At 55.3% G+C, this 27730-nt stretch overlaps 3 protein-coding genes and 1 long non-coding RNA gene across 8 annotated transcripts in view; 2 read left to right on the forward strand and 2 right to left on the reverse strand.

Moving 5' to 3' along the window:
* FIGNL2 (fidgetin like 2) overlaps nt 1-6251 on the forward strand; it is a 28778-nt gene extending 22527 nt beyond the window's left edge. The window contains exon 2 of the mRNA XM_072797854.1: nt 1675-6251. Within this exon, the coding sequence (XP_072653955.1) occupies nt 1686-3710 (2025 nt within the window). The 5' untranslated portion in view covers nt 1675-1685 and the 3' untranslated portion in view covers nt 3711-6251. The remainder of the gene's footprint in view (nt 1-1674) is intronic.
* LOC140617065 (uncharacterized) lies at nt 4319-7940 on the reverse strand. The gene is made up of 2 exons (XR_012017322.1): nt 6770-7940; nt 4319-6202 (listed from the first exon to the last, which is right to left on the reverse strand). It is a non-coding gene; the product is annotated as an uncharacterized lncRNA (long non-coding RNA).
* Nucleotides 7941-8593: 653 nt separating this feature from the next.
* On the forward strand, nt 8594-9916 carry TMDD1 (transmembrane and death domain 1). The gene has a single exon (XM_072797860.1). It carries the CDS (start codon nt 8618-8620, stop codon nt 9593-9595), a length of 978 nt encoding a protein of 325 aa, XP_072653961.1. The 5' UTR covers nt 8594-8617; the 3' UTR covers nt 9596-9916.
* A 503-nt stretch (nt 9917-10419) lies between these two features.
* Nucleotides 10420-27730, reverse strand: part of SCN8A (sodium voltage-gated channel alpha subunit 8) — a 178593-nt gene continuing 161282 nt past the window's right edge. For all 5 annotated transcript variants that reach the window (XM_072797858.1, XM_072797855.1, XM_072797859.1 and 2 more), the window contains exons 22-27: nt 26963-27247; nt 24908-24961; nt 24286-24423; nt 23182-23286; nt 20505-20775; nt 10420-17048 (exon numbers count right to left, since the gene is read on the reverse strand). In XM_072797858.1, the coding sequence (XP_072653959.1) occupies nt 15901-17048; nt 20505-20775; nt 23182-23286; nt 24286-24423; nt 24908-24961; nt 26963-27247 (2001 nt within the window). In that variant the 3' untranslated portion in view covers nt 10420-15900. The remainder of the gene's footprint in view (nt 17049-20504; nt 20776-23181; nt 23287-24285; nt 24424-24907; nt 24962-26962; nt 27248-27730) is intronic.

Raw genomic sequence — 27730 nt, forward strand, 5'->3', positions numbered from 1 at the left:
TGAACCTGTAAGTCTAACGCGTCTCATCGGAAGCTTGGGCCTGAGAGGTCGTCACTGGCGCAGCGGCCCTGGAATGCCCCGGCCCGGGCAGTCCTGGAGATTCAGGCCGAGCCCTGGAGCCACGTGCCCGGAGGGCGGTCCCCGGGCCTGAACCCCGTCTGCCGGGCTTTGGCTCGCGCCTCCGCTGGTGCTCAGGGCTACGAGAGAGCTTCCTGCGGAGCCTTCCTGCCAAGCGTGTGGCCAAGAGGACACTTGGTTACAGGGCACAGGTGTGCTTCCTGAGGTCTACGGGGGCAAGTTCCAAGACTTCCCTGCCGGCAACATTTGTGCTTCTTTTGAGTACGGTGGTGTTTTTTTGTTTTGCAAAGTTATTTGGTTCCTGGGAATCTCAGAAACAAGTCTGTGACCCGCTTCCTATGACGTGTATTAACTTCGGCCCATCTTCCCTGGAGTAGGACTGGTCTCCCCGAAGTGCCGGTGTCGCGTCGTGGGGAAACCCGTCTGGGGCGCGGGGCAGGTGGCAGCCGCCTGGGCGCACAGCCAGCAGGTGCAGAAGCGGGTCTGGAGCCCGGGTGCTCCGACTTCAGGCGGCGGAGATGAGGGCGTGGAGAGGAAGTAAACGCTCCGGGTTGGCCCTTGGGGGCTTTCCAGGAACCCTGAGGCTCTGCCCACGATCGGGCAGCTCCGGGAGGCTGAGGTGGTGCGTCTGCAACGCCTGGCGGGTGGTGGGCGAGCGGCAAGCAGGACTCACTGAGTGAGCCCCACCTGGGTTTGACTACTCCCTGCGGCGGGCGCGGGCGCGGGGGGGTGGGGGGGTCTCACCCATGGCCTGCCCCTTAACTGCATTAGGTTTGAAAGTCGGGACCGGCGTTCTAGAGGGCAGGGCTTGCGGGGCTGGGACAAAACCACCATCATATTGCCTCCGAGGTGAAGTCAGGGTCACACATACTGTGTCTGCCAGGTGTCTCATAGGAAAGTATTTTCAGATGGCTTTAATCCTGGGATGCGCTGGGCAAGGCAGGTGGCGCAGACGGGGTGCCCTGGAGGGTGGCCCTGGGGGTGTCCCCGGCAGGTGGCCCTGGAGGGCAGTCTGGAGGGTGACCTGGGAGGGTGGCCTGAGGGGTGCCCTGGGGGTGGCCCTGGCGGGTGACCTGGGAGGGCGGCCCTGGAGGGTGCCCTGGGGGTGGCCCTGGCGGGTGACCTGGGAGGGCGGCCCTGGAGGGTGCCCGGGGGTGGCCCTAGCGGGTGACCTGGGAGGGCGGCCCTGGAGGGTGCCTGGGGGTGCCCGGGGGTGGCCCTGGAGGGTGACCCTTGGGGGTGCCCTGGAGGATGACCTGAGAGGGCGGCCTGGAGGATGGTCCTGGGGGTGCCCCCCGGAGGGCGGCCCTGGAGGGTGGCCCTGGGGGTGTCCCCGGCAGGTGTCCCTGGAGGGCAGTCTGGAGGGTGACCTGGGAGGGTGACCTGGGAGGGCGGCCTGAGGGGTGCCCTGGGGGTGGCCCTGGCGGGTGACCTGGGAGGGCGGCCCTGGAGGGTGCCCGGGGATGGCCCTGGCGGGTGACCTGGGAGGGCGGCCCTGGAGGGTGCCCGGGGGTGGCCCTGGCGGGTGACCCTCGGGGGTGCCCTGGAGGGTGGCCCGCAGGCCCTCCGCAGCCGCCCCCCCTCCTCTGCCCGCAGCTCTGTCGAAGATGCACTGGACACCGGAACACGCCCAGCCGCTGAGCCAGTGGCCGGAGCAGCACCTGGACGTCTCCTCCACGACCCCGTCGCCGGCCCACAAGTTGGAGCTGCCCGCCGCGGGCCGCCAGCGCTGCCACTACGCCTGGGCGCACGACGACATCTCCGCCCTGACGGCGTCCAACCTGCTGAAGCGCTACGCCGAGAAGTACTCGGGGGTCCTGGACGCCCCGTACGAGCGCCCGGCGCTGGGCGGCTACGGCGACGCCGCCTTCCTCAACGGCGCCAAGGGGGACCCCGAGGCCTGGCCGGCGCCCGAGCCGCCCTACCCGCTGGCCCCGCTGCACGACGGCCTCGCGGGCGCCAAGCCGGGCGGCGGGGGCGGCTCGGGGGGCCTCGGGGGCGCGCCGGCCTTGGCGGGGGGCCTGCCTGAGCCCCTGTACGCCGGCAACGCGTGCGGAGGCCCCGCGGCGGCGCCCGAGTACGGCCCGGCCTACGGCGCGGGGTACCTGGCGCCCGGCTACTGCGCGCAGCCCCCGCCGCCCCCGGCCGCGCTGCTGCAGCCCCCGCCGCCGCCGCCGCCGCCGCCGCCGCCCCCGCCGGGCTACGCGCCCCCGGGGCCGCTGTACAACTACCCGGCGGGGGGCTACGCGGCGCAGCCGGGCTACGGGGCCCTCCCGCCGCCCCCGGGCCCGCCCCCGCCGCCGCCCCCGGGCCCCTACCTGGCCTCGGGCCTGGCGGCGCCCACGCCCCTGCCCGCGCCCCCGCCCGCCTCCTACGGCTTCCCCGGGGCCGGGGCCGGGGCCGAGGCCGGGGCGCTGAAGCGCAAGGCCGCCGCCGAGGGCGCCGAGGGCCGCTACCGCAAGTGCGCCTACGAGCCCGCCAAGGCCCCCGCGGCCGACGGCGCCCCCTACCCCGCCGCGGACGCCGGCGACTGTCGGGGCAACGGGTTCCGGCCCAAGCCGCCGGGCGCGGCGGAGGAGGCGGCGGCCAAGTACGGCGGCGGCGGCGGCGGCGGGGGCCCGCTCAAGGGCCTGGGCTCCCCCGCCTACGGCCCGCAGCTCGAGCCCTTCGAGAAGTTCCCGGAGCGCGCGCCGGCGCCGGGCCCCCGCGGGGGCTTCGCGGGGCCGCCGGGGGAGCCCCCCAAGGGCGCGGCCCCCGGGCCCGCGGAGCTGGCGGCGAGCGAGATGCTGGACTGCGGGCCGCCCGTGCAGTGGGCCGACGTGGCGGGCCAGGCCGCGCTCAAGGCGGCGCTGGAGGAGGAGCTGGTGTGGCCGCGGCTCCGGCCGCCCGCCTACCCCGGCGGCCCGCGCCCCCCGCGCACCCTGCTGCTCTTCGGGCCGCGCGGCGCGGGCAAGGCGCTGCTGGGCCGCTGCCTGGCCACGCAGCTGGGCGCCACGCTGCTGCGCCTGCGCGGGGGCTCGCTGGCCGGCCCGGGCGCCGCCGAGGGCGCGCACCTGCTGCGGGCCGCCTTCGCCGCCGCGCGCCGCCGCCCGCCCTCCGTGCTCCTCATCAGCGAGCTGGACGCGCTGCTCCCGGGCCGCGACGACGGCGTGGCGGCGGCGGCGGCGGCGGCGGCGGGCGCGCTGCAGGCGCCGCTCCTGGCGTGCCTGGACGGCGGCGGCGGCGGCGCGGGGGCGGGGGCGGGGGCGGACGGCGTGCTGGTGGTGGGCACCACGGCGCGGCCCGCGGCCCTGGACGAGGCCACCCGGCGGCGCTTCGCCCTGCGCTTCTACGTGGCGCTGCCCGACGCCCCGGCGCGCGGCCAGATCCTGCAGCGGGCGCTGGCCCAGCAGGGCTGCGCGCTGAGCGAGCGGGAGCTCGCGGCCCTGGCGCAGGGCACCCAGGGCTTCTCCGCGGCCGAGCTGGCGCAGCTGTGCCGGCAGGCGGCGGCCGGGGCGGGCCTCCCGGGGCTGCAGCGGCCCCTCGCCTACAAGGACCTGGAGGCGGCGCTCGCCAAGGTGGGCCCCAGGGCCTCCCCCAAGGACCTGGACTCGTACGTGGAGTGGGACAAAATGTACGGCTCGGGACACTGACGGCGCGCCCGGGGGCCGCGGGGGCAGCCGCCCGTCGGCGCGGGACCGTGGCCTTTACGCTCGCGGGGCCGGGGGAGGGCGGGGGCGGGCGGGGGCGGGCGGGGGCCGCCGGCCGGGGCCGCGTCGCGGGCGGGAAGGTGCTTCTGCCGGGCGGATCGACGCCACGTGCGCCGTGTACTCAGGTTTCTCCTATTTATTGCGGACGGGAAGCTGCGCAGACCCGGGACGGGCCGGCCCCCGGGGCCTAGGAACTCCTGCGCCCCCGCCGCGGCCGCGCCACGGCCCTCTGGTCTCGGCTCGCTGAATCCCTCCCTCCTCCCCCTCCCCCCTCCCTCCTCCCTCCTCCCTCCTCCCTCCTCCCCCCGCCCCTGCATTCGCGTGGTTCTCTCTCTCCGTGGCGCTGTCACTGACCTCCTCGCTCGCTGGCCCTGGCCCTGTTTCCCTTCCGCTCCCCCCTTCCCCGGCTCTCCATCCATCACCCCCGTGCTCCTGTCCCCATCCCTTGCTTTCCAGCCTGTTTCTCTTGGTCCTTCTCATTCAAAAGAATGCAGTGTCCGTCCCTTGGCAGGAGATCTAGAAGTCCAGGGGCCGAGGAGGAGGGGCTGGGGAGTTCCCTCCCACCCCGTTATCCCTCACCCAGCTGTATCCTTGGGTCTTGCGGGGGGAGGGCTAGCAAAAAAAAAAAAAAAAAGAAAAAGAAAAAAGAAAAAAAAGAAAAGGAAAAAAAACACCCAAAGAAGGGTTTTTGTTTGTTTGTTTGTTTTGAGGGGGAAATCCCAGAAATGTAGCTTGTTTAATATTTTAGGCCTCTTATTTTTGTAAGATGTGTAGAATTTGCTGTTTTTCGTTTTATTTTGACAACTCAGGAAGAAACTGACCTCAGAAAGAATGTTAGACTTTGGCTGCTCTCCTGCGTGTTCCCTGCCCCCGCCCCCCCACCCCCTTGCCCAGGGAGCAAATGCTCCCAGAAGTCCCGGACAGTGAAGGTTGTGGGGAAGGGGACAGGAAGACCCAGAGCCCCGCTGAAACCCCTGCTCTTCCTGGGACAGAAGCGGAATGTATTTCTAGGGCTTCCTCCCCGGTCAGGCTGGAGGCAGGGGCGTAGGGAGTGGTTTGTGGGATTTGCGAGAAGAGGTAGGTGGTCCTGCTGCGCTCCTCCTGAGCCCCATCCCCCAGCTAGTGTTCTCTGTTTAGGGCCATCCCGAGGGATGCTCCCTGCCCCCTCTTCCGCCCCAGATCCAGAAAGAGAGGGCCCGAGCGGGAAGGTGCCCTGGGCAGAAAGGCCCCCCAGAGGCCGTCTCACGCGGTCCTTCCTTCCCTCGGCAGCGGTCCAGTGTGACGCGTGTTAGGAGTGTTCCCTCCAGAGAGAAGCCGGTGTGGCCACGGGTCTGGGTGGGCACACACCCGACTACAGCCTCAGGTTCCCTGTGGGTGGGGGGGCTCCAAGGAGGAGCGGGCACCCGTTACAGAGGAACCCTCTCTCACTACCCCAGGGTCCTAGCTTGGGGGATTCGGGGGCTGCCAGAGGGTGAAGGAGACGGGCACACTGTTTTTCCCTGACCTTGGGGGTTTCCCACCCAAACTTTGCACCAGAAGCCAGGCTTGGGGGCCCTTCCTAGTGAGAACAGTGTTCCTCCCCTTCCCAGCAGCCTTCCCTTGGTGGGGCTTCAGCCTGTCTCTCTCCCCCTCAGGGAGCCCATCTCACAACTCTGACCTTTGCTCCGAAGTAGGGTGCACGTCCTCACCCCCCCTCCTGTCTCCCCCCTCCCCTGCTCGCCCGCCCGTATAGCTCCTACAGTCTCTGTACCATTTCCCACTCCCAGCTGGAAAGGTGTCCATGGGGGACATTTCAGGTGCCAAGGTGCTGAGGGCCTGTGTGGGCCTAGGGGTGCTAACGGGAAGGCTGCTGTTTCTCCCTCCTCCTCCTCGGTCTTTAGGGCCCCCTCCCCTCGGAGCTGGCTGGCTGCAGGGCTTTGGTGCCTCGCAGGCAGTGGGCGCTGCCGTGAAGGGCCCTTGGGGAGCAGGGCGTGAGGAGGTTCTCTCAGGTGTGTGTATGTGGGGGGGGATGGAGGGCATGGGGAGGTGGGGTTGGGATCCCAGCCTTCCCTTCAAGAGGCAGGCAGCTGGGCGTCGCGGGAGGAGCTCACGGAGACCCAGGGCCGCCACCGCCGCCTCTACTGGCCTTGGGGAACTTTGCACAAGGAGACAGCCCCAGGCTACTAGCACCTACCTCGTGGGCACTGGGCGGGTGGGGGGGAGGGCAGGTCCAGCTCCGGCAGTGCTGGGGGGGCATACCAAAGAATCCAGGGGCAGGGGTTGGGGGAGGGCAGACTTGGCAAGCTGGCCCTCCTCTTCTCTACCCAGCCTGGGGTTGGGGTCCTCTCCTCCAGCTGTAACCAGTTCTACCTCATTTTGCTGCGTGTTGTACATGGACGTATTTATCTCCTGTCTGACGATGCTCTGCAGTTGTGGTCTGTCTACCTCAGAAGAGACTGTATTTTAAAAGAAAGTATTACACAGTATTAAAGCGATGACATGTGGTTTCCAGAGGATTTCTTGGGGGGCATCAGGATGTGGGGGGCCCTCTGGGGAATGCCTGGGCATGCATCCAGGTCTGCCATGGGGGTGGCCCTGTGGGCGCTTCTAGTCCTTTACTTGGGGACTCCTGTTACTCATTCTGGGACCGCAAGTGGCTCCCAGGCACGGGCAGGTGAAAAGCCCCAGGGTAGGGGAGGCCCCCCTGCAGTTCTAAGCTCCCAGAGGCTCAGAATTGGGGCTGATTCGTGTCTCTGGAGTCTCAGAGTAGGAGGGGAAAGAAGGGCTCACGTGTCTGGTGAATGAGTGAATGGAGGAAGAAATGAATGCATGGAGAAGGGGGGGTGGAAGGGGAAGGGGCACTCAGGATGTGGCCAGCAGCCCTTGTTGGCTAGAGCCAAGACCAGATTCAGGGAGGGAGGGAGGGAAGGGGGAGGGCAGGGTCGGCGGACAGTCTCCAGGGGTCACGGGGGACCCTTTGCCCACCAGCGCCCCCCAAGTCCCACGCTCTGCCAGCTCCTCACTCGCTGAGAGCCGGAGGAAACCGGGAAGGAAGATCCTGCTGAAACGGCTTACGGAGATGCCTGGGAGATGCCTGTCGGAGGCGATGCCTGTCGGAGGCGATGCCTGTCGGAGGCGATGCCTGTCGGAGGCGTGGGGCCGCAGCTTCCGGAGGTCCTCGATGCTCTAAGCCAAATAGCCGCCCAGGCTGCAGAGGCCGTGGGGAGCGGTGCGCGCCCACGCGTGTGGGCTCAGGCCTTAGGCGCACCCTGGGCGTCCAGGGGGCCGGGCCAGCCCTCGGGGAGAGCCTGCCCAGCAAGCAGTTTCTCCTCGGGGAGAAGCAGCCGCGAGCCTGGATGCGGGGGCTCCGGGGCATTGCCCGGGACTCCACGACGCCAACCCTCGTGGCCCTTGGAGGCCCGGAGCTCCCCGACGCCCTAGTGGGTTTATCACGCACCTCGCCTGTGCGGACCCTGTGGGTGTAGCGCTGAGGACACGGGGATGGGAAGCACGGCCACCGTGCCCGCGACAGGCCGTGAGGAGAGCTCACAAATGGATCACCTGATAATAAACGGATCAAGCTGCCCGGGGCGCGGGGGGAGGACCCCACATAAAAATTTCATGTGCTCCCATCTGGGAGAGTACTTGGTATGTGGCAGACACAAATGCTGGGTAAGTCCTTCAATTTATCAATTTCCAGACCAACGTCCCAGTGGAGGATGCAAAGGCTCCCTTGAAACCAGAAACAAAACCCAAACAGGTTAGCTCAAGAGTGCCCGCGAGAGCCCCGGACCCTGGTGTGCCGTGGGGAGGAGGTGGCGGGGTGTCCCTAACTTCCTGGACGGGTAGGGAGGCCTGAAAGTGCCATAGGTGTGATTTGTTCAGGGTGGGGAGTGCGGGCAGGGGTGCGGCAGGGGCTGAGGGGAGAGGCTGGAGGAATCACTGGGCGTGCAGCCCTGCCTCCTGGGGACCTTTCCCGCCCACCGGCCCGGTGAAGAGCTGAGGCCGAGATGAAGGTCACGAGTGGACAGGGCCTGAGTCCCATGTTAAGAATTCACACACTGAGCCAACGGATCTTCACTCAACACCTGCTTTGCACTAGTTGCTACAGGTGGACCTTAGGGCCCAAAGGAGGGGACAGTAGGAAGGCGGAGCTGCAGCAGGAGGGGCAGTAGGAGGAGAGGAGGGGGCCGCCTACTGGACCTTAGGGCCCAAAGGAGGGGACAGTAGGAAGGCGGAGCTGCAGCAGGAGGGGCAGTAGGAGCAGAGGAGGGGGCCGCCTACTGCAGGGGTGAGGGCACCGGGGCCAGGGGGCTTCCCCAGGAGGCTGCAGGCCAAGATCCAAAGGAGAGCCAGAGGCAGGCTTGGCGAGTGGGGCCCTGGTGGGCGGAGGGGGCGCCTAGGGCGAGCCTTATCCAGGGGTGAGGGTGCGCAGGCACCTGCGGGAGGACGGGCGTCACTGGGTCTCTAAGCGTTTGGTCTTCAGCCAGAGAGGTGGGGATCGGGCGCTGGGTGACGGGGGGCGAGGGGCCGAGGGCCTGTGCCGGAGCTGAGGGCTGGTAAATGCATCGTCACCGATGTGGACGATTTGGCAACGGGCGCCCGGCCTCAGGCAGGTGTTTCCATACAAGGGCCGGGGATCCCAGCCTCCCGGGGGACCGGGTGTCCCCCCACCCCCACCCCCACCCCCACCCCCACCCGCAATTGCTTTCAGCTCTGGCTTCCGGGTGCTGGGGGGCCCCGCGTGGCTGCCCCGCCCCGCCCCTCCCCCACCCCGCCCCGCCCCCACCCCGCGGCCGCCCCGCCCCCACCCGCGGGCGTTCGGAGCTCCTCCGGCCACAGTGGGCGCGGCGGTGAGCACAGGCGGGGCGATGGCGGCGCGGGCGCTGGCGCTGGCGCTGGCGCTGGCGCTCTGGGGCTGGGCGCTGGGCCCGGCGGGGACCCTGGACGCCATGGGCCCCCACGCGGCCGTCCGTCTGGCCGAGCTGCTGACCCCGGAGGAGTGCGACCATTTCCAGTCGCTCCTGAAGACGCCGGAGCCGGACGTCGAGGCCGAGCTGGCCCGGCTCTCCGAGGACCGGCTGGCCCGCCCCCGGACACCGGGCCCCACGTCCGCGCCTCCCGGCGGGCGGTGGCGGTGGCTGCGGCGGGGGCGGGGGCGGGCGCGGCGGGCGGCGGCCGAGCCCGCGGGGGAGTCGGAGGGCTGCCGGCAGGCGCTGGCGGCCTGGCTGGTGGACGAGGCCTCGACCCTGCCTTGGGACCGCGTGGCCCGGGCCCTGCGGCGCAGCGGCCGCCCCGACGTGGCCCGGGAGCTGGGCAAGAACCTGCACCAGCAGGCGACGCTGCAGCTGCGCAAGTCCAGCCTGCGCGACCCGGGGCCGCCCGCCGGCCCCGGCCCCGGCCCCGCCCCCGGCCCGCGCCCCGCCCCCGGCCCCGCCCCTCGCCCGGCCTCAGGCCCCGCCCCCGCCCCGCGCCCCCGCCGCGCCGCGCTCCCGGAGCCGGACTGGGACGCGCTGCAGCTGATCGTGGAGCGCCTGCCGCAGGCCCCGTACGCGCGCAGTCCGGCGGGCTGGGTCGGGCCCCTGGCGCTCGGCCTGGCCACCGGCTTCGTGGGGGCGCTGGGCGCGGGGGCGCTGCTCATCCCGCTCACGCTGTGGCTCACGGGCGGCGACGGCCCCGGCCCCGGCCCCGGCCCCGGCCCCGACCCCGGGCCTCCCCGGCGCAGGCCGGCCCGGGCGCGCGGCGGGCGGGAGGCGAGGCCGCTGCTGCCTGCGGGGCCGCTCGAGCCGCCGCGGGCCTGGGCTGCACCGGGGCGCCGCGCCCCCTCGCCCCCGTGTCCCCGGCTGTGACCGGGAGCGCAGCCCGGCCGCGTGCGGCCTTCGCAGGGTCATAAACGTTGGAGATACACAAAGCGGGGAGCCGGCGTCGGTTTGTTGGAAGCGGCCGCATCGCCCGCGGGGCCGCCCGTGGGAGAGGGGGGCTGGGTGCCCGCGTACCGGGGCGCAGGCCGGCCCTCCCGCTCGCAGCTCGCGCCTCCGTCCCTCGCAGAAACTCGTGCACCGGCAGCTCGCGCTGAGTGAGCGCGGACTCTGCCAGGCCCGCGCCAAGGGGCCCCTGCGGTCTTTGGGGCCGAGGAAAGCCGGCGTGCACACCCCCCCCTCCACCCCCCCCACCCCCGGTGCACGGGAAGAAACCGGCCACGTAGCTAGTGGCATAGGCGGGGCTTTGAACCGGAGCTGCCTGGGCCGAAAGCTGAACTCCACGGAGTGACCTGTGACCGGTGAGGCCAGACCAAGAGCAAGACGTGGAGCTGCAGTTCACCCCGAGGCCCGGCTGCAGTGTGCAGGGTGGCACAGCCAGCGTGTCCCCGCCTGCAGCGGCTGCTGCCTGCAAGCTGCTCTCCCCTTTCAGGCCAGACCTCCCGCAGGGGGCAGTGACCCCCACCCTACCCCAGCCCCAACCTGTCCCACCCACCTGGGAGGCTGGGGCCCCCCTGCCCATCCGGGGAGCCGGGCCTGGGTGAGCCCTCCGACTCCGTCCCCTGCCACAGGGAAGGCAAAGAGGACAGCTGTGGGGGTCTGGCCGGGTGGGAGAGCTCGGCTCCCCATGCACCCTGGGGGGTGGAGGGGCTTGGGTGTGAGAACAATGACAGAAAGACAGGCCAGTCCAAGAGGAGAGTTGAAAACAAGATTGACGTAACCCTTTATTGCAAATTCTAAAGTAAAAAGATGTACAGTACAAAGTAAAATTGAAATTTCAGACTATAAACTTCCAATCCACTTATGCATTCTCATTTCTCAAGCATTTCTGCCATTTCCGCGTAAACGGAACAGGGAACAAGTCGAGGGGGTGAGGGAAGGAGGAGATACAGCAAGGGGAAGAAATTAAGTGTCTAGAATAATCACAAACCCCAGAAGCAAGTGAAAGGAAAGACATTTTCTCGACCTGCTGTCCTGGTGATGAGAAGCGGGGGTGGTTGGAGCAGTGCAGTTTAAAATGGCTCTCAGAATAGCAGCATTTATGTACCATTTCATCTTCCTTAAGTCCAAATAATACTTGGCCCTTCCCTAGTGCCTTTGCCTCTGTATCTCAAAACACGTTACAAAACATTTAGTTAAAGCCTCACAACACCCCTGTGAGGTAGGTCAGTATTATTATCCCCATTTTACAGATGAGGAAACTGAGGCACAGAGAGGTTAAGTGACTTGCCCAAGGCCACACAGCGAGCCAGTGGTTGAGCTGGGGATGGAACACAGTTCTGTCCCTTTTCTGGAACCACTGGACCACGCTCCCCTTTACCTATATACATTCTTCACACACACACACCACACGTGCACACCCGCCCACCCCACCCCCACTTGGCCTCTATGTACAGCAAACAGCAGTGGGGGGCAGGGGCAGGGGTGCCTCAGGAGCGGTTCAGTGGAGGAAGTCTCGGTCGCCTGGGAAAGGGAATCCAAGGAAGCACGGAGCTGGGCCACAGGGCGGCCTCGGTGCACACCTTGGGCCCCTCCCGACCCAGACTTCCTCCTCCCTCCTGACGTCCCCCTGGCTGGCCAGTTGCAGCCGACTCTTTAGGGGGTGGGGGTACCTGAAAATGAACGAAGCTTTTTGCAAAACTTTGGGCAACATCTGAGAAAAGAAAGAGGCATCGTTACAGAAGATGCCCGGGACTCAAGTCACAAAGTCGCAAGCCATGGCAAGCTCCCCTCCGGCAGGCCTGGGGGCTGGGGCCCAGGGGAGGGGGGGGACTGACCTACCAGCCATCTCTCTCCGGAGCGGACTAGAGTGGGCACTTCGAAATCCTCCTGAGAGTGTTCCTGGACGGGAGATGCGGCCCAGAGCGGGTGTCCCCAAAGCAGGGCGGGGTTGGGGGAGCGGCGCCCCTCTCCCCTGCACGAACTGGCCGTGGGGGTGCGGCGGGCAGGGCCCAGCATTAGCTAGCAGAGTGGAGACTGGAGGCAGCGCGCTCGCCGAGCTTTGGGGCATCAGGATAGTTGTTTTTAGTTTTGTTTTTGTTTGTTTTTTAACATACTGGTGAAAAAGGCAGAAGTGAGGCCGCCGGGCTGGGTGGGCTGACGTCATCTCTGGGGGCGCTGCCAGGAGGACTGGTGAAGAGGGGGTTTCGTGGGCCCTGAAGCACTGGCCCGGGAGGGGGAAGGACGCCACGTGCAATGGGTGGGTGGGTGGGGGGCCCTGGGGGGCGGGGGGCGTGGGGGGCAGGACCTTGCTTTTCTCTCCAATCTCTCCGCCTCGGCCACAACCTTGCGAGAGACCCTGATCTCTCTCCCTCCTGTTCCCCTCCTTCTCCCAAACGGGCTAAGGTCCCGATTCCCAGACCCCTCCCAGGACTCAAGAATCGGGAGAGTCAAGCAACAAACGGACACCAAGACAGGCTTCCCTTGTACGGTAAAAAGGGTCATTTTTATTTTGTTTCCTTTTGGCTTATAGTAGTGATGTACTTTTTTTTTTTTTTTTTTTAAATCATGTCTCATTTAGAGCAGTGTTGGCCTCCATGCATTCACTAATACACTAATCTTCACTAGTGGTCTTTTACAAGTTTACATTGGTTGCGGCGGAAAAGAAAAGAACTTTGGGCACTGTCGTTCCAGGGGCTCTGACTGGGAGCTTCTGTTTACGTCTCCCCAGTCAACTTCTGATGCCAAAAGTGGCTCATCTAGAGAAGTGGGAGTAGGTCATGTTGACTCGGGATGGTTTTGCTGCTCTCGCCCTCTGCTTTAAGTCATGGAGTCTCCTCAGCCTCAGCAACAAGGAGGTTAAGGAAAGAAGAGGGGAAAGTGTTTTTCACACACAAACCAGCAACCGGGTCAGCTGCTGCTCAGTGGCTTTGGCTCTGCATTTTAAATTAACAGCATCACACGCGTCTTTTTGCTTTTTGTCCTTTGTTTAAAGGTGGATTGTGGAGTATAAATACTGCACCAAGGACCTGGCTACAAAAAATAAATATTTATATTATATTTATATATCTATATATATATATGTGCAGTGATACTGTGGCTGCTGCTGCTTTTTGATTGGCTTCGTTAATATTTGGCAAAGCGTTGCCACTTACCCACTCAGTGAAGGCGGACAAAAAACGTCGTCACTGATTCTTTCAGTTCAATGCCTGTTAACTGCGGGTGTAAACTGCTGGTGATGGTGTCATTTACTACCAAAGAAGTGTGGAGCAGGGCGGGTGAGTGAGCGTGAGCGAGCCAGTGGGTGGAGGGAGGCGGGTGAGGGAAAAGAAGGTAGGAAAAGTTAAAAAAAAAAAAAAAATGTTGAAACATCAGATAGAGTAGGGGTGGCTTCTTCCCTATGAAGCTGGCTGATGGGTGTCAGATACCAAGGCCCATGTGTGTGCGACTGAGGAGATAGCTGCTGGGGGGCGGGGGGCGGAGGGGGAAGGTCAGATCTTAGAAAAACCTCATTAATATGCTCTAGTAGCTTAATGACATCACTAGCATGAGCACTTGGGGGTACCGAGCGGGATCTTATAGCTCTGTTGCCCATCTCAAGACCTAAGAACAATTATGAAGTTTAGCCAAATCTTGCATAGAAGTGGTTAGAATTTATTGCACATTGGAACAAAAATATATATTTTTTTGTTGTTTTGGAAAAGACCATTAGCAATAAAAAATTTTTTGTCTGTCTGTCTGGTTTGGGGATGTACATTGGCTGACAGCATCTAAGTTCTAAGAAGAAAGAAAAGTATAAAAAATAAAAATAAACATGACAATGGCATAAGCCAGAAGCCATTTCCTATTTAATAAGTTAATAATTTGTATTTACAAAAAGGCATGCCAATAAAATAAAATGATATATTACAGTATTTATAATTCTCTTAAAAAGAATAGCCACACATGTCAGCTTCTGTTTTGTGCTGTTTACGATGTAGCCTGTACATGTTACTATACATTCGTCCTAGCAGTTAGCAGGGTCACTGAGAGAAATGCTTTCCCAACCTGGTATCGGGTGTAGTACAAAAGTTCTACGGAGGAGGCCGCAGAAGCAGGCTTACAAGAGCTGGGCAGAGTTTCTGATGGTCCAACAAGATAGAAAGCTCTGCTTACTGCCTTGCTGTGGTTTGTTCTACGCAAAACTAGTCAGGTGGATGGTACGCTCACACCAAAGTGCTTCTACTGCAAGGCAGATTGGTGTGTCTGATTACGGGGTGCTCTTAGTCCCCCTCTAATTTATGGTTCAGGAAGAATTTATTTTGATTTGGTTTGCATGCTCAAGTCTCTCCTCGTTCCTAGTACAGACTTCCTGACACATCCAACTGCAGCATCTTGGCTTTGGGCTCTAGTCATCAGATGAGAACCCCCTGGACTACTGTCTTCCCTAAAGCGGGAGATGGATCGGAAGACACGGTGCTCCCCCCAAAGCCACCCTCCAATGACAATGGGCAGGTCGCTAAGCAGGCAGCACAACTGGGCTGAAAGGGAAATGTGCTGGGGGAAGCTGGAACGTCTTAAGAATTAATATTAAGTCGCTTTCTCATGAGCGTCAGTGCAATAAAGAAACCAGGTGGGCTTGGTTCAGAGGTGGCTCCATCTCTACCTCAGGTCCCACCAGTGACTATTTGTTCTATAACACACAAAAGAAACCACAGCCACAGCCCCAGTGCTGCTGCCCTCACCCACCGCTGTAGGTAAGGGAAGCCCTGCTTGGTGGAAAAATGAGATGGAGGCAAGAGGAATCATGCAGTGTGTGAGCTTGTGACAACCCCTCTGTAGAAGGGAGAGGCCTGTTCAGAAGATCTGCACCCCTCTCCAGCTGGAGCCAAGCCCGGAGAAAGCCACAGTGCAGAAGGACATGACACTGAATGAAGTGAGCACCCCAACCCCCAAGGAAAGTTTGTTTTAAGTTCCCCAAATTGCCCCCTAGAGATAACATGCCACTTTGAATAGCACTTTTATCTCTGCCCCAAATAAGTGTCAGTTCTCCAGTATGAAGGCTAAACGATCATCATAAATATTGCAATACAAATGAACTTTTTTTTTTGATTTTTTTGTTTTTAGCCCTAGGATTTGGTTTTACAGTGACATTATTAATACAAGCCATTCAAGATCAAAGTTTCCCCATGGAAGGGACACAGAGCAGCATTAAATATAGTTCATCTTTCAAAATGTGCAACAATGGCTGTATGTTAGAGATGTCTGTTAAACATATACACACAACGGATCCATCTGCTTGTTGGATTGGGTTTGTTTTTTGTTGTTGGTGGTGGTGGTCAATTGGTTGGTTATGTTTCCCTACCCAGAAGGTGTATGAAAGACTTCTAAGAATTCATAAGGAATTGCAGCGGGTATGGAACTCTTACCATTTTTTTTTCTCCAAATACAGTGAACGGTGCAGGGCTGGGTCCTGTCCAAAGGCTGACCCAGTGCAGGGGACAGGATTAGTAGTGTCCTGTGGTGTATGGTTCTCATGCATGACTTCTGATCACGGCATGCCATCATGCAAATCATTTCTACGCATTGAACGAGCACAATGTTTGGAATCGGCCTGAGCAAGTCCTCCTCAGCCTGAAGAAACCTGATTGTTTCCCCCACCCATCTCCAAACCACGTGAAGCCCATGTGGAGAAGATGCGGTTTATGTCAAAGAAACTGACAATTGAATGACACGGGCTAGATGTGAGTGTGAGTGTGTGTGTGTGTGTGTGTGTGCGTGTGCGCGCGTGTGTGTGTTTTCTTTTTGCTGCTTAGCTTAACTAATGTAAGAATGCAAATATAGTTTGCATGAACAAACAAACTTTTAAAGTGATGCTTTCTGCTTCTGAGAATCACCAAAATGAAAAAATAAAATCCATTTGGCTGCAACGGAAATATGCTGGTCCCGGCAGCCTCTCCTCTGGTTTTTGTATCCTGTTGGTTTTGTCCTAAGTTGCATTGACTGATGTGGAACATGCAGTAACCACCTGCCCAAGCATTAGAAAATCTGTGAGTCCAGGGAGCAGGGTCCTTGGCCCTTGGCAGGTCACTGCTCAAGATGCAACCGTGTTACATGGTAAGCAGACTACGTTTGGTATAGATCTTCAGGTTAAAGTGTCTCCACAGCTGTTCTGCATTGATAATATTCAGGAAGTTTGTAAACAATCTTTCACTTGCGAGTTTTACATCCGTACAATATTTGATTTTTGCTTTCCTCTAACACTTGGATTCTCTGACCTCTTTTTGTCTTTTGGCCCTTTCCCTTCTTCCTTCCTCCGCCCGTTGCTGTTTCTCCTTCTCAGGTTTAGTTACACTGTCATAGGACGGGAGGGAGGCTGTGGACGGGGTGCTCTCTTTTTTCTCCCGGTGTGTGCCTCCGTTCTCCAGCTTATTGGAAGTGGTCTTTTTGCAAATGAAGCCCCGCCTCGCTAAGTGTCCCCGGTAGGCGCGCTGTAGGACCACAGCCGACACCTCCTCCTGCTTGCGCCGCAGCGTGGTCGTGATCGGCTCGTAAGACACTTTGGAAGGATTGGATGCCACGAACCGCTCCTCCATCTGCTGCCGGAGGATGTCCAACTCCCCGCTATCTCCCAGGACCCGCTTGGTAAAGGCAAAAAGGATGTCCAAGCAGTGGATGCGATCCCCGCTGACCATTGGCAGATCCATGGCAATGAGCTCGATGGTGTTGGGCTTGGGCACTCGGAGAGGGTGCTCCAAGGCATCTGCAAAGTCTGCCAGCTTACAGTACTCGATGAACTGGGTGGCATCGGGGTCAAACTTCTCCCAGATCTCATAGAAGGTCTCAAAGTCGTCCTCACTCAGAGGGTCTGCACTTTCCTCTGTGGCTACACTGAAGTTCTCCAAGATGATGGCGATGTACATGTTCACGACGATTAGGAAGGAGATGATGATGTAGCTTACAAAGAAGAAGATGCCCACTGAGGGGTTCCCACAGTCTCCCTTGAAGCCACTCCCTGGGTGTTCCTTATCCAGACTGCAGTCAGGGGGGCGGTTTAGGATGGGCAGCAGCAGGCCATCCCAACCAGCCGAGGTTGTGATCTGAAACAGGCAGATCATGCTGTTGCCAAATGTCTCAAAGTTGAACATGTCATCTATGCCAGCCTCGTGCTTCACGTATGCGAAATTGGACATCCCAAAGATGGAGAAGATGAACATGACCAGGAAGAGCAGAAGGCCAATGTTGAACAGAGCAGGCAAGGACATCATTAAGGCAAAGAGCAGGGTACGAATCCCTTTGGCGCCTTTGATCAGACGCAAGATGCGCCCAATACGGGCCAATCGGATGACTCGGAATAGGGTTGGGGAAACAAAGTATTTCTCAATTATATCAGCCAGGAACATTCCTAAGAAGAGGACAGAAGAAGAAATGTTACTGAGACTGGAGACCCCTTTCTCTTAGGTCACCTGACACTGGAGCCCTTAAGTTCAAAGGACTTCATAGAATGAGTGCCTTGCCATTGAGTCTGAATTCTCATGAGGAAAAAAAGAAAATCTCATGTTTCAAACATATGGAAAAGCAGAGAAAACAATAAAATAGACATCTATGCACCTAACATCCAGATTTAATAGATGCAAGTATTTTGCCAAATTTGCTTCCTCTCTTCAACCACAATCCGGGAGATGGTGCAGTATTATTCCAGTTTCTTCATAATTTTGCTACGTATGAATCCATAACTATCACAGATAGATAGTATGATAGCATCGTAGCATCCTATTATGTTGAAAGAATTATACTGTATCTATCTTGTTAGAGCAAGCTTTTTAGATCTCTAACTTAATTTTGAGACTTTGCATTATGTTTGTGAGATGGACCTCTGGTGTTAAAATAATTCTGGATTATTCATTTTTACGGCTGAACAGCATTCCATTTCACGAATAGGTCCTCGTTTATGTTTTCCCACTCAAGAACAAGTAGTTTTTCTCAGTTTTGTGCCTGTGTGACTTTCTGAGGTGTTACTGATTCTTCTCCAAAATGCTAGCGAATTTCCGTATCCACAAACAGTGAATGCTTGGTCCCAGCGCCACCCAGGACTTCGCGACCCTCTGGCTGTGGTGTCTTAGTTATTCCACTATGCCACTAATTTTCAAAGTATCTTCTTGCTGGCTCTGAAAAGACATTTTTGGTTTCTTACTGTCCCATGTCCCTACCCTGCCAAAATAGCCTAGAAAACCAGAGCGATCTCTCAGGAGTGGCTTTACCTCAGAGCTTCTAGATTTTGTGTTTAAAGCCATAAATCAGAAACAGCAGCAGCAGATGAAAATGTTAAGGCATAAGTAGGATAGAACAGTAGAGGGTGACCATGTAAAATCAGAGGGCCTTTTTCTGTTTCTGTTTATCTGGGGGTCCACCTTAGCCGGACCATTTGCCCTTAACACTGCAGAACAACTGTGGGAGCCCAATGAAGGGCCACGAAAGAGGACACGTAGAGGTTGGGACATGGTAGCTGAAGGGAAGACAACGGCATGCTCTCTTCCTTCAGTGCCTTCTCTTGCTGGTGAGGCCCTGACAAGACATGAGCTTCCACTGACAGGAAGGATTTACGTTGAATAAGGAAATATCTTTCAACCCTACTGATTCATAACAACTGGGGGTAGTGAACCGCAGAAAGTTATGCAATCCCCTTATTTGAGCTTTTTTCCCCTTTCATTTTCTTTCTTTCTTTCTTTTTTTTTAAAGATTTATTTATTTTAGAGAGGGAGAGACTCTCAAGCAGACTCCTCACTGAGCACAGAGCCCAACGCAGGGCTGGATGCAAGGCTTGATGTGGGGCTCGATCCTATGATCCTGAGATCATGACCTGAGTTGAGACCAAGAGTTGGAAGCTTAACTGAATGAGCCACCAGGTGCCCCAGTGAGCTTTTCAAGCTAGGACAAAACCTTAACTTTCAGAAAGGGATGAGATGCAGTTAAGTTCAGAGAGTAGGCTGGACAGCCTCTTAGGGCCTCTCCTGGAGTTAGAATTCCATGGAGTATTTGAACTTTCCAGAAAATCTCTACCTCAGCCACGACCCAAGATGAATTCTCAGCTCTCTTCTTTTTACATCTCAGTTAAGTCATAACCGGTGACTGTGAGAAGTCAGTCTACATTCCATGTCTGGTGGGCAAGTGAGGCTTCAGAGAGAAGATGCCAGAGTCAGGTTTTGTCTGATGAATGTGTACTTGTCCCCAGAGAAAAGGGGAGAAAGATGGGAAGACAGCATTCCAGGTAGCAGGAACACTACGTAAGGGATCTTCTAGGAGGTTCCAGGGCTAGTTTTACCCTAACTCCTCTTAATTTAAAAAGATAATTTCTATACTTTTGTTTCTGAACAAGTGAATGACATTTAATAAAAACCCTAATCACCAAAAGCAAAATTGTTCTTCTGCTTTAATTTTGAGTACCATCTGAGAGTAGGGGGCATGGTCTGGTCTGCGGACTTTCCATTTCACTCAATGATGGGTGGGCAGGAAATGTTCAAGAACGGTGGACAGGGCAACACTGTCCAAACTGTGTTTTGTGGGAGGTTAGGGTGTGGATTTGAGACCAGGGGCTGGACTTGAACCCCTGCTCACTTGCTTACTAGCCTCATGTCTTGGTCACTGCTCTGTGCCTCAGTTCCTCGTGAGGACTACAGGAATTGAAACTAGTAAAACACTCAGAATGGTGACTGGCACATAGTATATTTCATTAAAACATGAGATACCATTATTATTACTTGTCAAAAGGGTGCTGTGGTCAAAAAAAGATACGATGGTGTGTCCAACTATTCTTTACTGTAGGAATTCCAAGAACCTTCCACAGGCTAATGTGCTCTGTGACTCTCCAAAGGGAAATTCCATGTACGGTGTTGCCCAAAGTAATTTCATCATGGTGCTCTTTTCTTGAGGGAGATATACATTAGTGTTCTATGTATCAACACACTTTCAGATGTGCTGCTCCAGAGGACAGAACCAGGGGAGGGGAGGACCAGCTGCCTTCCGTAGCCCCGGCTCACCACCTTGCTCAGCCAGCCGGGCCACTGGCTCTGGGGCTGGTTCCTGCCAGGCTCAGGGACGCTCCCCCTGCCAGCTCACGTCAGTTAAATCTACCTGGAACTAAGCCAGTGTTTCACCATTTGAGACGCCTTTTAGGAAGGCAAGGAAATGTTCTGGGAGGCCAATCGATACGCCAGCATTTCCTCTGCCTGCCATGCCTTTAGGTTGAAGCCCCTCCCATGCCTTTAGGTTGAAGCAAAATGTCACACAGTTGCCGTTAAGATCCAGCCTGAGCTCTGCCCCTGCCACCTTCTAGTTGGGTGACCTTAGACATACAGAAGATGAAAAAATAGCCTGCTTCCTGGGCTGTCATAAGGATCAAATGAGACCATGCCAGTGAAGAAACTCTCAAACTATGCCTGACACACAGTAAAACCTCAGTCAAATGAGCACTGCTATCCCCACCAGAATGTTCTTTGAGCATTTTCACTAGCGTCCAACCTACCAATCTCTTACAATTCCTTTTCCCATGTTCTACTGCTATTGTAGCCATAGTTACCTTCCCTGTTAACTTTAAACTTCTTGAAAGCAAGAGCCAAATCTGTATCATTTCCCTCCCTTCAACCAGGGTATTTATAATCCAAGCCAACTATGAACACTCAGTAGAAACTCACTGGCCACATAACCTACTGGTGGGCCCACAGGATGACTTAGAGGCACACGGGCATCAGCCGTGAGAGTCATGGGCCTGCACTTCACGCCCACCGAACCGGCTGCTCTCCTAGGAATCTCGTGCTCAAGGCCAGTCAGGTGCCCTGCGTCTTCCCCCGCCCGTCCCACTTACCCACAATGGAGAGGATGACTACCACGAAGTCAAAGATGTTCCAGCCAATGGTGAAGTAGTAGTGCCTCAAGGCAAACATTTTGAGCACACACTCACAGGTGAAAAAGATGACGAAGACCAGGTTAATCCAGTAGAGAATGTTTTCCATCTGTTTGCTCTGCGTGTCTGTCTCCACCATCATTGTCACCATGTTAAGGCAGATGAGCATCATGATAACAATATCAAAGGCTTGTTGAGTGACAAAATCAAAGATGATTCCTTGGATTTTGTTCTGGAGGCAGGGGAAGGGGGAGGAAAGAAAGATACAAGCGCATTCCTGAGAGCCTCTCCGAGCAGAGCACACCGTGGAAGCTGCCATCCTGTTAACCGCTACTCGCCTTTCTTTCCCGTGACCCTGGCCAGCTCAGCTCTATCCCGCTGCTCCGGCAGGATATCAGGAGCACGGACAGACCCCGGCATCGACACTACCTCCCCGCAGTTTTCTAACACTGCCACTCTTCTCTTTGTGTCTATGCCATCACACACTTCTAGATGTCTTCCGCCTCGCCAACTGCTCCTGTGCAGCCTTGTGGGCCGGCCATGCCTTCCCTGCCTTCGCCTCTTCTTTCTCTATGCTACCTCCCCAGGACAGGCCATCTGTTCCTACCACGTGCAGAGTATCTCTGCACTTAGGTCTCTCAAGCTCTTTCCTCGGAATTCCTGTGTTGCTTTCTCAACATCTCCCCTGTTGACTCATAAGCATCTCAAACCTAACAAGTCCTTCCCCTGCCCCTCCCCCAACCCGATCCTCTCCCATCTCAATTGTCCACCCAGGCTCCAAACCAGAAACTCGAGGGTCACCCTTGTTGCTTTCCTCTCCCTCGTCCCCCACCTCATGCACACTGCAGGTCCTACTGATTCTTCTGAATTCACCCACTTCATCCTGCTTCTGTTGGCCCCACTCTAGTCCCAGCACCGCCATCTTCTCTCTGGACTTCTGGAAGGATCTCCTAACTAGAGTCCCTGCTTCCCCTCTTGCCTGCATCAGTGTAGTCTCCACACAGTAGCAAGCGTGATTACTTAAAAACATAAATGGATCACATCCCTTTTTTACTTAAAATCTTTCAACAGTTTCTCATTGTGCTCGCAACAGACTCCTATCGTTAGCCTGGCCTAGTGATGCCTCACACAGTCTAATCCCGCTCACCTCATGCCCCTTCCTGTAGCCCATCACCACCTGACAACACTGATGCTTTCTGCTTTTACAACCTCATCTGCTTTGCCAGGACCTCCTCCCCCAGCATTCTGGCTCCTTCTCATCTACCCAGGTAGAGCCTCCCTACTGAGGCTTTCTCTAACTACTGAAGTAGATCCCCTGCCTCAAGCCTCCATATTCTCTGTCTTGCCCTCTAGCTGTGTTTTGTCACAACATTCCACATTGCATAGTAGCGGTTTGTTTACTTATTTATTATCTCTATCCCCCTTGTATTTTAAGCTCCCTTGACAACACTGTCTGAATTGTATCCATCACTTTGGCCTTGAACATAGTAGGAGATCTACAACTGTTTGCTGAATGAATGCTGATTGCTCTTGATTGACGTCTCCTGCCACAGTAAGTTTTTATATTTTAGAGTAGAAAAAAATACACTCAGGTCCCTGTGTGCAAAGGATTGAACAGAACTTCAGTATTGTAAGCCCTCTCCATTCTCCTTAGTCTTGATTCCATCACAAAGTGGAAGCTCTAACATCAAGGAAATACCAAAAACATTCTCTTTCTTAAGTTCTCTCTGATTTTTTTTTTTTTTTTTTTTAAGAACGTAGGCACTCAAGCTAGTGCTTACTTTGAGGATCACTTTAACTTGCTGGTTTTCCAACTGTTCTGTGGGGTCTCAGGGCTTCGTAGCCTCAGAAGTTGGAGAGGCGGGTATGCCAGGCCCTGGGCATGGCGCTAAGTAGGGAAAATGAAAAGTATCTCTACTTTTATTTTTACAAATTAGATTGCCAGGTAAGCTTTTATTTTAAGAGTTGTGCTGTTTTAAAATAAAAAGTTACTTTAAATGAAAGCTACAGAAGATGGAACTTTGAGCCTGGGGGTTATGTCCCACTCCGCTGGGTATATGGCTTCAGGAGCAGAGCATCTCCTCTGAAGCCAGAGGGCAACCACCAACCAATAGAAGGGCAAAGCAAAACCCCGGTGCCCAAATCTGTTTTGCAAAAGGCTCAGTTCAAGACAGATATCAGGACATCAGACTCCTGGTTCCACCCTCTCCTGCTCCCACAAATAGCCAGGGTCCTATCTTGCACAGACTTATTTGCTGGGTAGAGAGCCGAGAAAACAGTGGCCACATCCTATCTTGCAATGGTAGGAAAGAGATCAGCTTTCATTTTCACTTTCCTTTGATAAATTTTAGTGGTCCCTTAAAGTATCTATCTACCAGTGCCAGAACTAACGTGGTTATAGCATGGTGATTCTCTGTTGCTGCCCAAGGAAGTCTTAGAGGAAAGGTCAAGCACGATATAAAAGCCACCCCATACCTTAATCCCTGGTCTGCTGTCTTCCCCAGATCCTGTGGATGGAGCAGCTGGGAGAGGATCAGAGGGCATAGGCAGCCCATCACTTACCCCTTTCTTTCCTTGGCAGTAACCCGACCAGTGTCTTTACCATATGGGTCTCACTCTGCCCTCAGCCTGCACTCACCAGGGGGCGGGGAATGGGTTTCTGCGGTTTCTTTGAGCCCAGCTTTTTCATGGCATTGTAGTACTTCTTCTGTTCTTCGGTCATGAAGATGTCCTGACCTCCAAAGTAAAGGAAGAAAGAAAAGAGCGAGCAATTACAATAGGCTCTCGCACACTATGGTTTGGACCCAAGGTTCAACTGTAGGAACGGAGCGGGGCCTTACCCCCTTACTTTTCCAGAGGCCAGTTTAGCTAAGAGTTGTCTCTTAATGAGGCAGACCTGGGACAACTATTCTAATTCAAAGGCACACCAGCCTTTGCCTTCAGCTTGGGATTCCTGAGATTGGCCAGCGGCTGGGCACAAAGGAAATGGCCCATCTGATGGTAGGCCCTCAGGGAAGGGTACATTTGAGGGCAGTGATGCTGAAGACAGTTGTATCTCATTGGTTCACACATTTGTTTTGGACCTGTTTTCCTGATAAAATTCTAAAGAGAAACATTTTAAAACGAAAGGATTTTCAAGTCCTGGTTATTGGCCCATTTATTTCCAACAATATTAAAAATTCAGAAATCCTGGTGCAAGAAAACAGCACGGGGAGTTCCTTGAGACAGACTTAATTTATAAAATGGATGACAAGACTTAAGTGCTTCAGTTTGTTTTGGAAAAATTGTTAACCATCTGGAACAAGTGAGGAAGGGAACTTTCCGAGGATGGTCTCTCAAATCCCAGTTTGCTAGTGGTGCCCAGGGATTGCTATCAGTAATTACAAGTCTAGACACTTTCTACCTCTTGCTACAGTTATTGATCTGCTGCTTTCCTTTTCACCCTGTCGCTAGACCCTCTCTGACTCTGCCTCCTTCTGCTGGGATGCCAAACCCAGTGAAGGCCTCAAGCATTGCTAAGTATATTTGGTACTAGTAAGTTGTTTGGCCCAGTAAATGTGAAACTCGAGCCCCCAGGGTGGGGCTGATGTATAGTGGGGCCAGGGCCACAGGGAGGTGACAATATTGATTTGAGAAAGAGAGAGAGCGAGAGAGGGAGGCATCTTCTTTCTAGAGATAGGGACAGAAGTGCCTCTCATCTGAGTTGACCTCTGGCCACTGGCAGTGAGGGGAGGAGACCTATCTTTTTCTTTTGTTGATTGAAGTTATCAATGATGACACCAATGAACAGGTTCAGGGTAAAGAAGGAGCCGAAGATGATGAAGATGACAAAGTAGATGTACATGTAGATGTTGTCCTCATACTTAGGCTGCTCATCAGGCTGTCAAAGGACAGGAGAAAAAAAAGAGAATCAGCTTCCAGTGTGGGATTAGGTGGGCAATTCTGAGACGCCATCACCACCAGCCATAACTGACCACTCAAGCTGCTGCACAAGATGGGGTGAGGGCGGTGAGGGCGCTCTACATTCTCTATCTCCTTTCCACACTGGCAGGCCCTGCCCTGCTGTGACTTAGGTGGAGAATAGGCAAATGGCAAAGTAAGGGGAAGAAGGGGGCTGTCTGCTAGGAGCCACTCTTCCATCAGCAGCACTGAAGAGGAAATGGCTCTACTGGGGCCAGGTCAAAATCAACGGCCTAATCATCAGGAGCCAGTGTAAGAGAGTGATGACTGAGAGGAGAAAAGTGAGCTAGAGTCAATAAAACAAGCAATACATGTCCCAACCCCCTCCTTTTTGTTAAGCCCCACCATGTTGCTTGCTTCCTAGCCATCTAAGAAGGTTGTGGTTTTGCCAGGTGTATCCTTACCTTGCGGGAATCTACAGCTGCATACATGATGTCCATCCAGCCTTTGAAGGTTGCCTGGCAAACAGAGACAGTCATTAGACTGTGCCTGTTAGGGGGTGGATGGGAATCTAGGCAGGGGTCACAGAGGCCAAGCTCAGGTTAGCGCAAACACAAGACGGAGTTTGGCCACTGCCTCATATGGACACAGAATTTTCTGTTAAACAGGTCCCGAGGGAGCTTTGTCTAAGTCCCCGAAAATAACATCAAAGTTTGGCAGAGAAACATGTTGACAATGGTAGTTGGATCAATACTCTCACAAAAGGTCTTTAAAATGGGCCTATGAAGGTTGCCCAAAGCTAGGGCAAACTCATATTTATTAACGAGTGGTAGGAATCTCCTGAGGGTCCTGAGAACTTAGCCTACCACTAAGAGTCATTTTTTACAGTGGTGTTGAATAAGCAATGGGGGTCTGAAAATTTCTAAGTTGCAGTTAAAAAGAAAACCCAACAAAATAAGGCCAGAATCTTCTGAGGGTACTGAGAACTTAGCCTACCACCAAGGAGTCATTTTTTACAATGATGTTGAATAAGCAACGGGGGTCTGAAATTTTCTAAGTTGCAGTTAAAAAGAAAACCCAACAAAATAAGACCAGAACTCTCTCTCCCTACTACTATAGGCATTGAACTTGTGGCAATGGCAGTCCTGGCTTCATCCCAGGCAGCCCTTCTTAACCTCACTCTGCTTCAATCTACTATACCTCGCCTGATTTTGGAAAAAAATATGGGTAAGCAATTCAGTGCTCTATGTTTTCTTTTTGTCTCATTTGTTTTATTTGTTCAACCAGATTCAAAAGTTTTTTCAGGGGATGGGTGGTTCTGTATTCATCGGATGGCCCTAGTGGTGCTGAACACAACACCTTAGACAAGGTTGGGGACTCTGAATATAATGTCTGATGGGCTGATTGATGGGTATTGGTCTCCTGGAACTTCTCCAATTCAGATTCAATTTGTGGGTCCAATTTCTCCAACTGGGATAAAATCGCAAGAGACTCTGGAGTAGGATAGAGCTCATTCTATTCACTTTGCCTCCTAATCCTAGCTAACAGCAAGTGCTTACTGTATCTGTAAGACCAAGTTGAAAGCTTCACCTGCATTACTGCACTCAATATTCCCAATGACTATATATAGTCGATGCAGGCATAGTTGTAACTGCAACACAAGTACCTAATACCAAATACCATTAATTAAGCACTGCTATGTGCCAGGCATTGTTCTAAGAAATTTAAAAAAATTATCATGAATCCTCTTAACAACGGTGCCAGGTATTATTACCGACATTTAATAGATGAAGAAAGAGTTGGAGGAGTAATTTGTCCAAGGTTACACGTGCAATAAACATCAGAGTGTGGCTCAAAGCTACATTTGTCTAATTCCAAAGCCTAGGAGTTTTCATTGCATTATACTGTCTTGTCAAACAGTCCAAAAAATTGGCAAGAGTGGAAAAGAAAACTAGACATGATGGTATGCTACATAATTAAAATAAATCCTTTCTTACTGTGATACACTGAGACCTTTCTTTGGGGTTGGGCTGACGCGAGTGGCGGCATCCGCATCGCAGCATCCTAGCATGGCCATATTCTTTTCTTTAGTTAACTTAATGTACCTGCTACATATGATTATTCTGCTAAATCAAAATTCCCATTTTTTGGAGGGGTGGTGTCTATGCACTTACCTTCTTTTTAATGTTTTCCCCTTTGCCTTAAATACATACTTTGTCCTAGAGAGAGAAGGTGATCTCTCTCTGCAACTTTATCATGCTGTAGGAATCTATCTGTTGTTGAGCAAAACTCTGCTCCTGTGCACAGTGAGAGATCTCCTTTGAGTGAGGTCTTAGAGAATTCAGAAATTCTCAGGAAAGGTGTCTCCCTGGAACTGGTTTGGGAAATGACATTGTTCTCTGTGACCTATTAAGAGTAATCTTGATTCTGGATATAGGAATGAGAGGGGACCAAATGCAATTTCTGCTAGCTGTTGGAATTTCACAGAATTGAAACAAAAACAAACCAGCAATGCTTACCACTTGAAGAAGTGCCAGATATCCTGCCCCAACGTTGTCGAAGTTGATCTTCACGTTCTTCCACCTGATTTCTGTGTTGTTCCCCTCCATGAGCTTTTCACACTCAGTTTTATTGTTGACATCTTCAATATCAAATCGGATTTCAGAAGTCTCATTAAAGCAGTAGTGATACTTTCCCGCAAACAGGTTAACTCCCATGATGCTGAAAATCAGCCAGAAGATGAGACACACCAGCAGCACATTCATGATGGAGGGGATGGCGCCCACCAAGGCATTCACCACCACCTGCATTGGAAGGGGGAGGTTGCTGAGTGTTGGGAGGAAGTACGGGCAAGCGTACTTGTTTTTGATTTCCAGGAGGGGAATGATACTGCGTGGCTTGTTCTGACTACAAAAACATTATGCCCCCTTTGGAATTAGGGTAACTGGACAGATCCACCAGTGGGACCAAAGTTTTCTAAATCTGTAAAATATATTTTGAGGAATACTAGTCAGTTCCAGATGGAATAATTATTTCATCTAACACGAATTTCCTTGCCCAAGTTGTCCCAGGTCTTCTCTCCCAGGCTCCAACCTGGGACTGAAAAAATCATTTCTTAGTCTCCCTCCTTGCCAACTCATAAAATATGCCCCCATGGGGCAATCGGATTTCAAGCTCACCAGTTGCCTTTCAACAGACATTCCCCCTCTGCAAAACAAGGTAGGATTGTTCAAAATCACAGAGAACTACCCTTTGGGGTTAGCAGGGAATCAGTCAATGGTACACAA

Source organism: Canis lupus, chromosome 25, assembly GCF_048164855.1.
Source record: "Canis lupus baileyi chromosome 25, mCanLup2.hap1, whole genome shotgun sequence".
NCBI lineage: Eukaryota > Metazoa > Chordata > Mammalia > Carnivora > Canidae > Canis > Canis lupus.

Excerpts from the sequence above, each read along its gene's own strand:
- TMDD1 (XM_072797860.1), top strand. The coding sequence starts at position 8,618 with ATGGCGGCGCGGGCGCTGGCGCTGGCGCTGGCGCTGGCGCTCTGGGGC.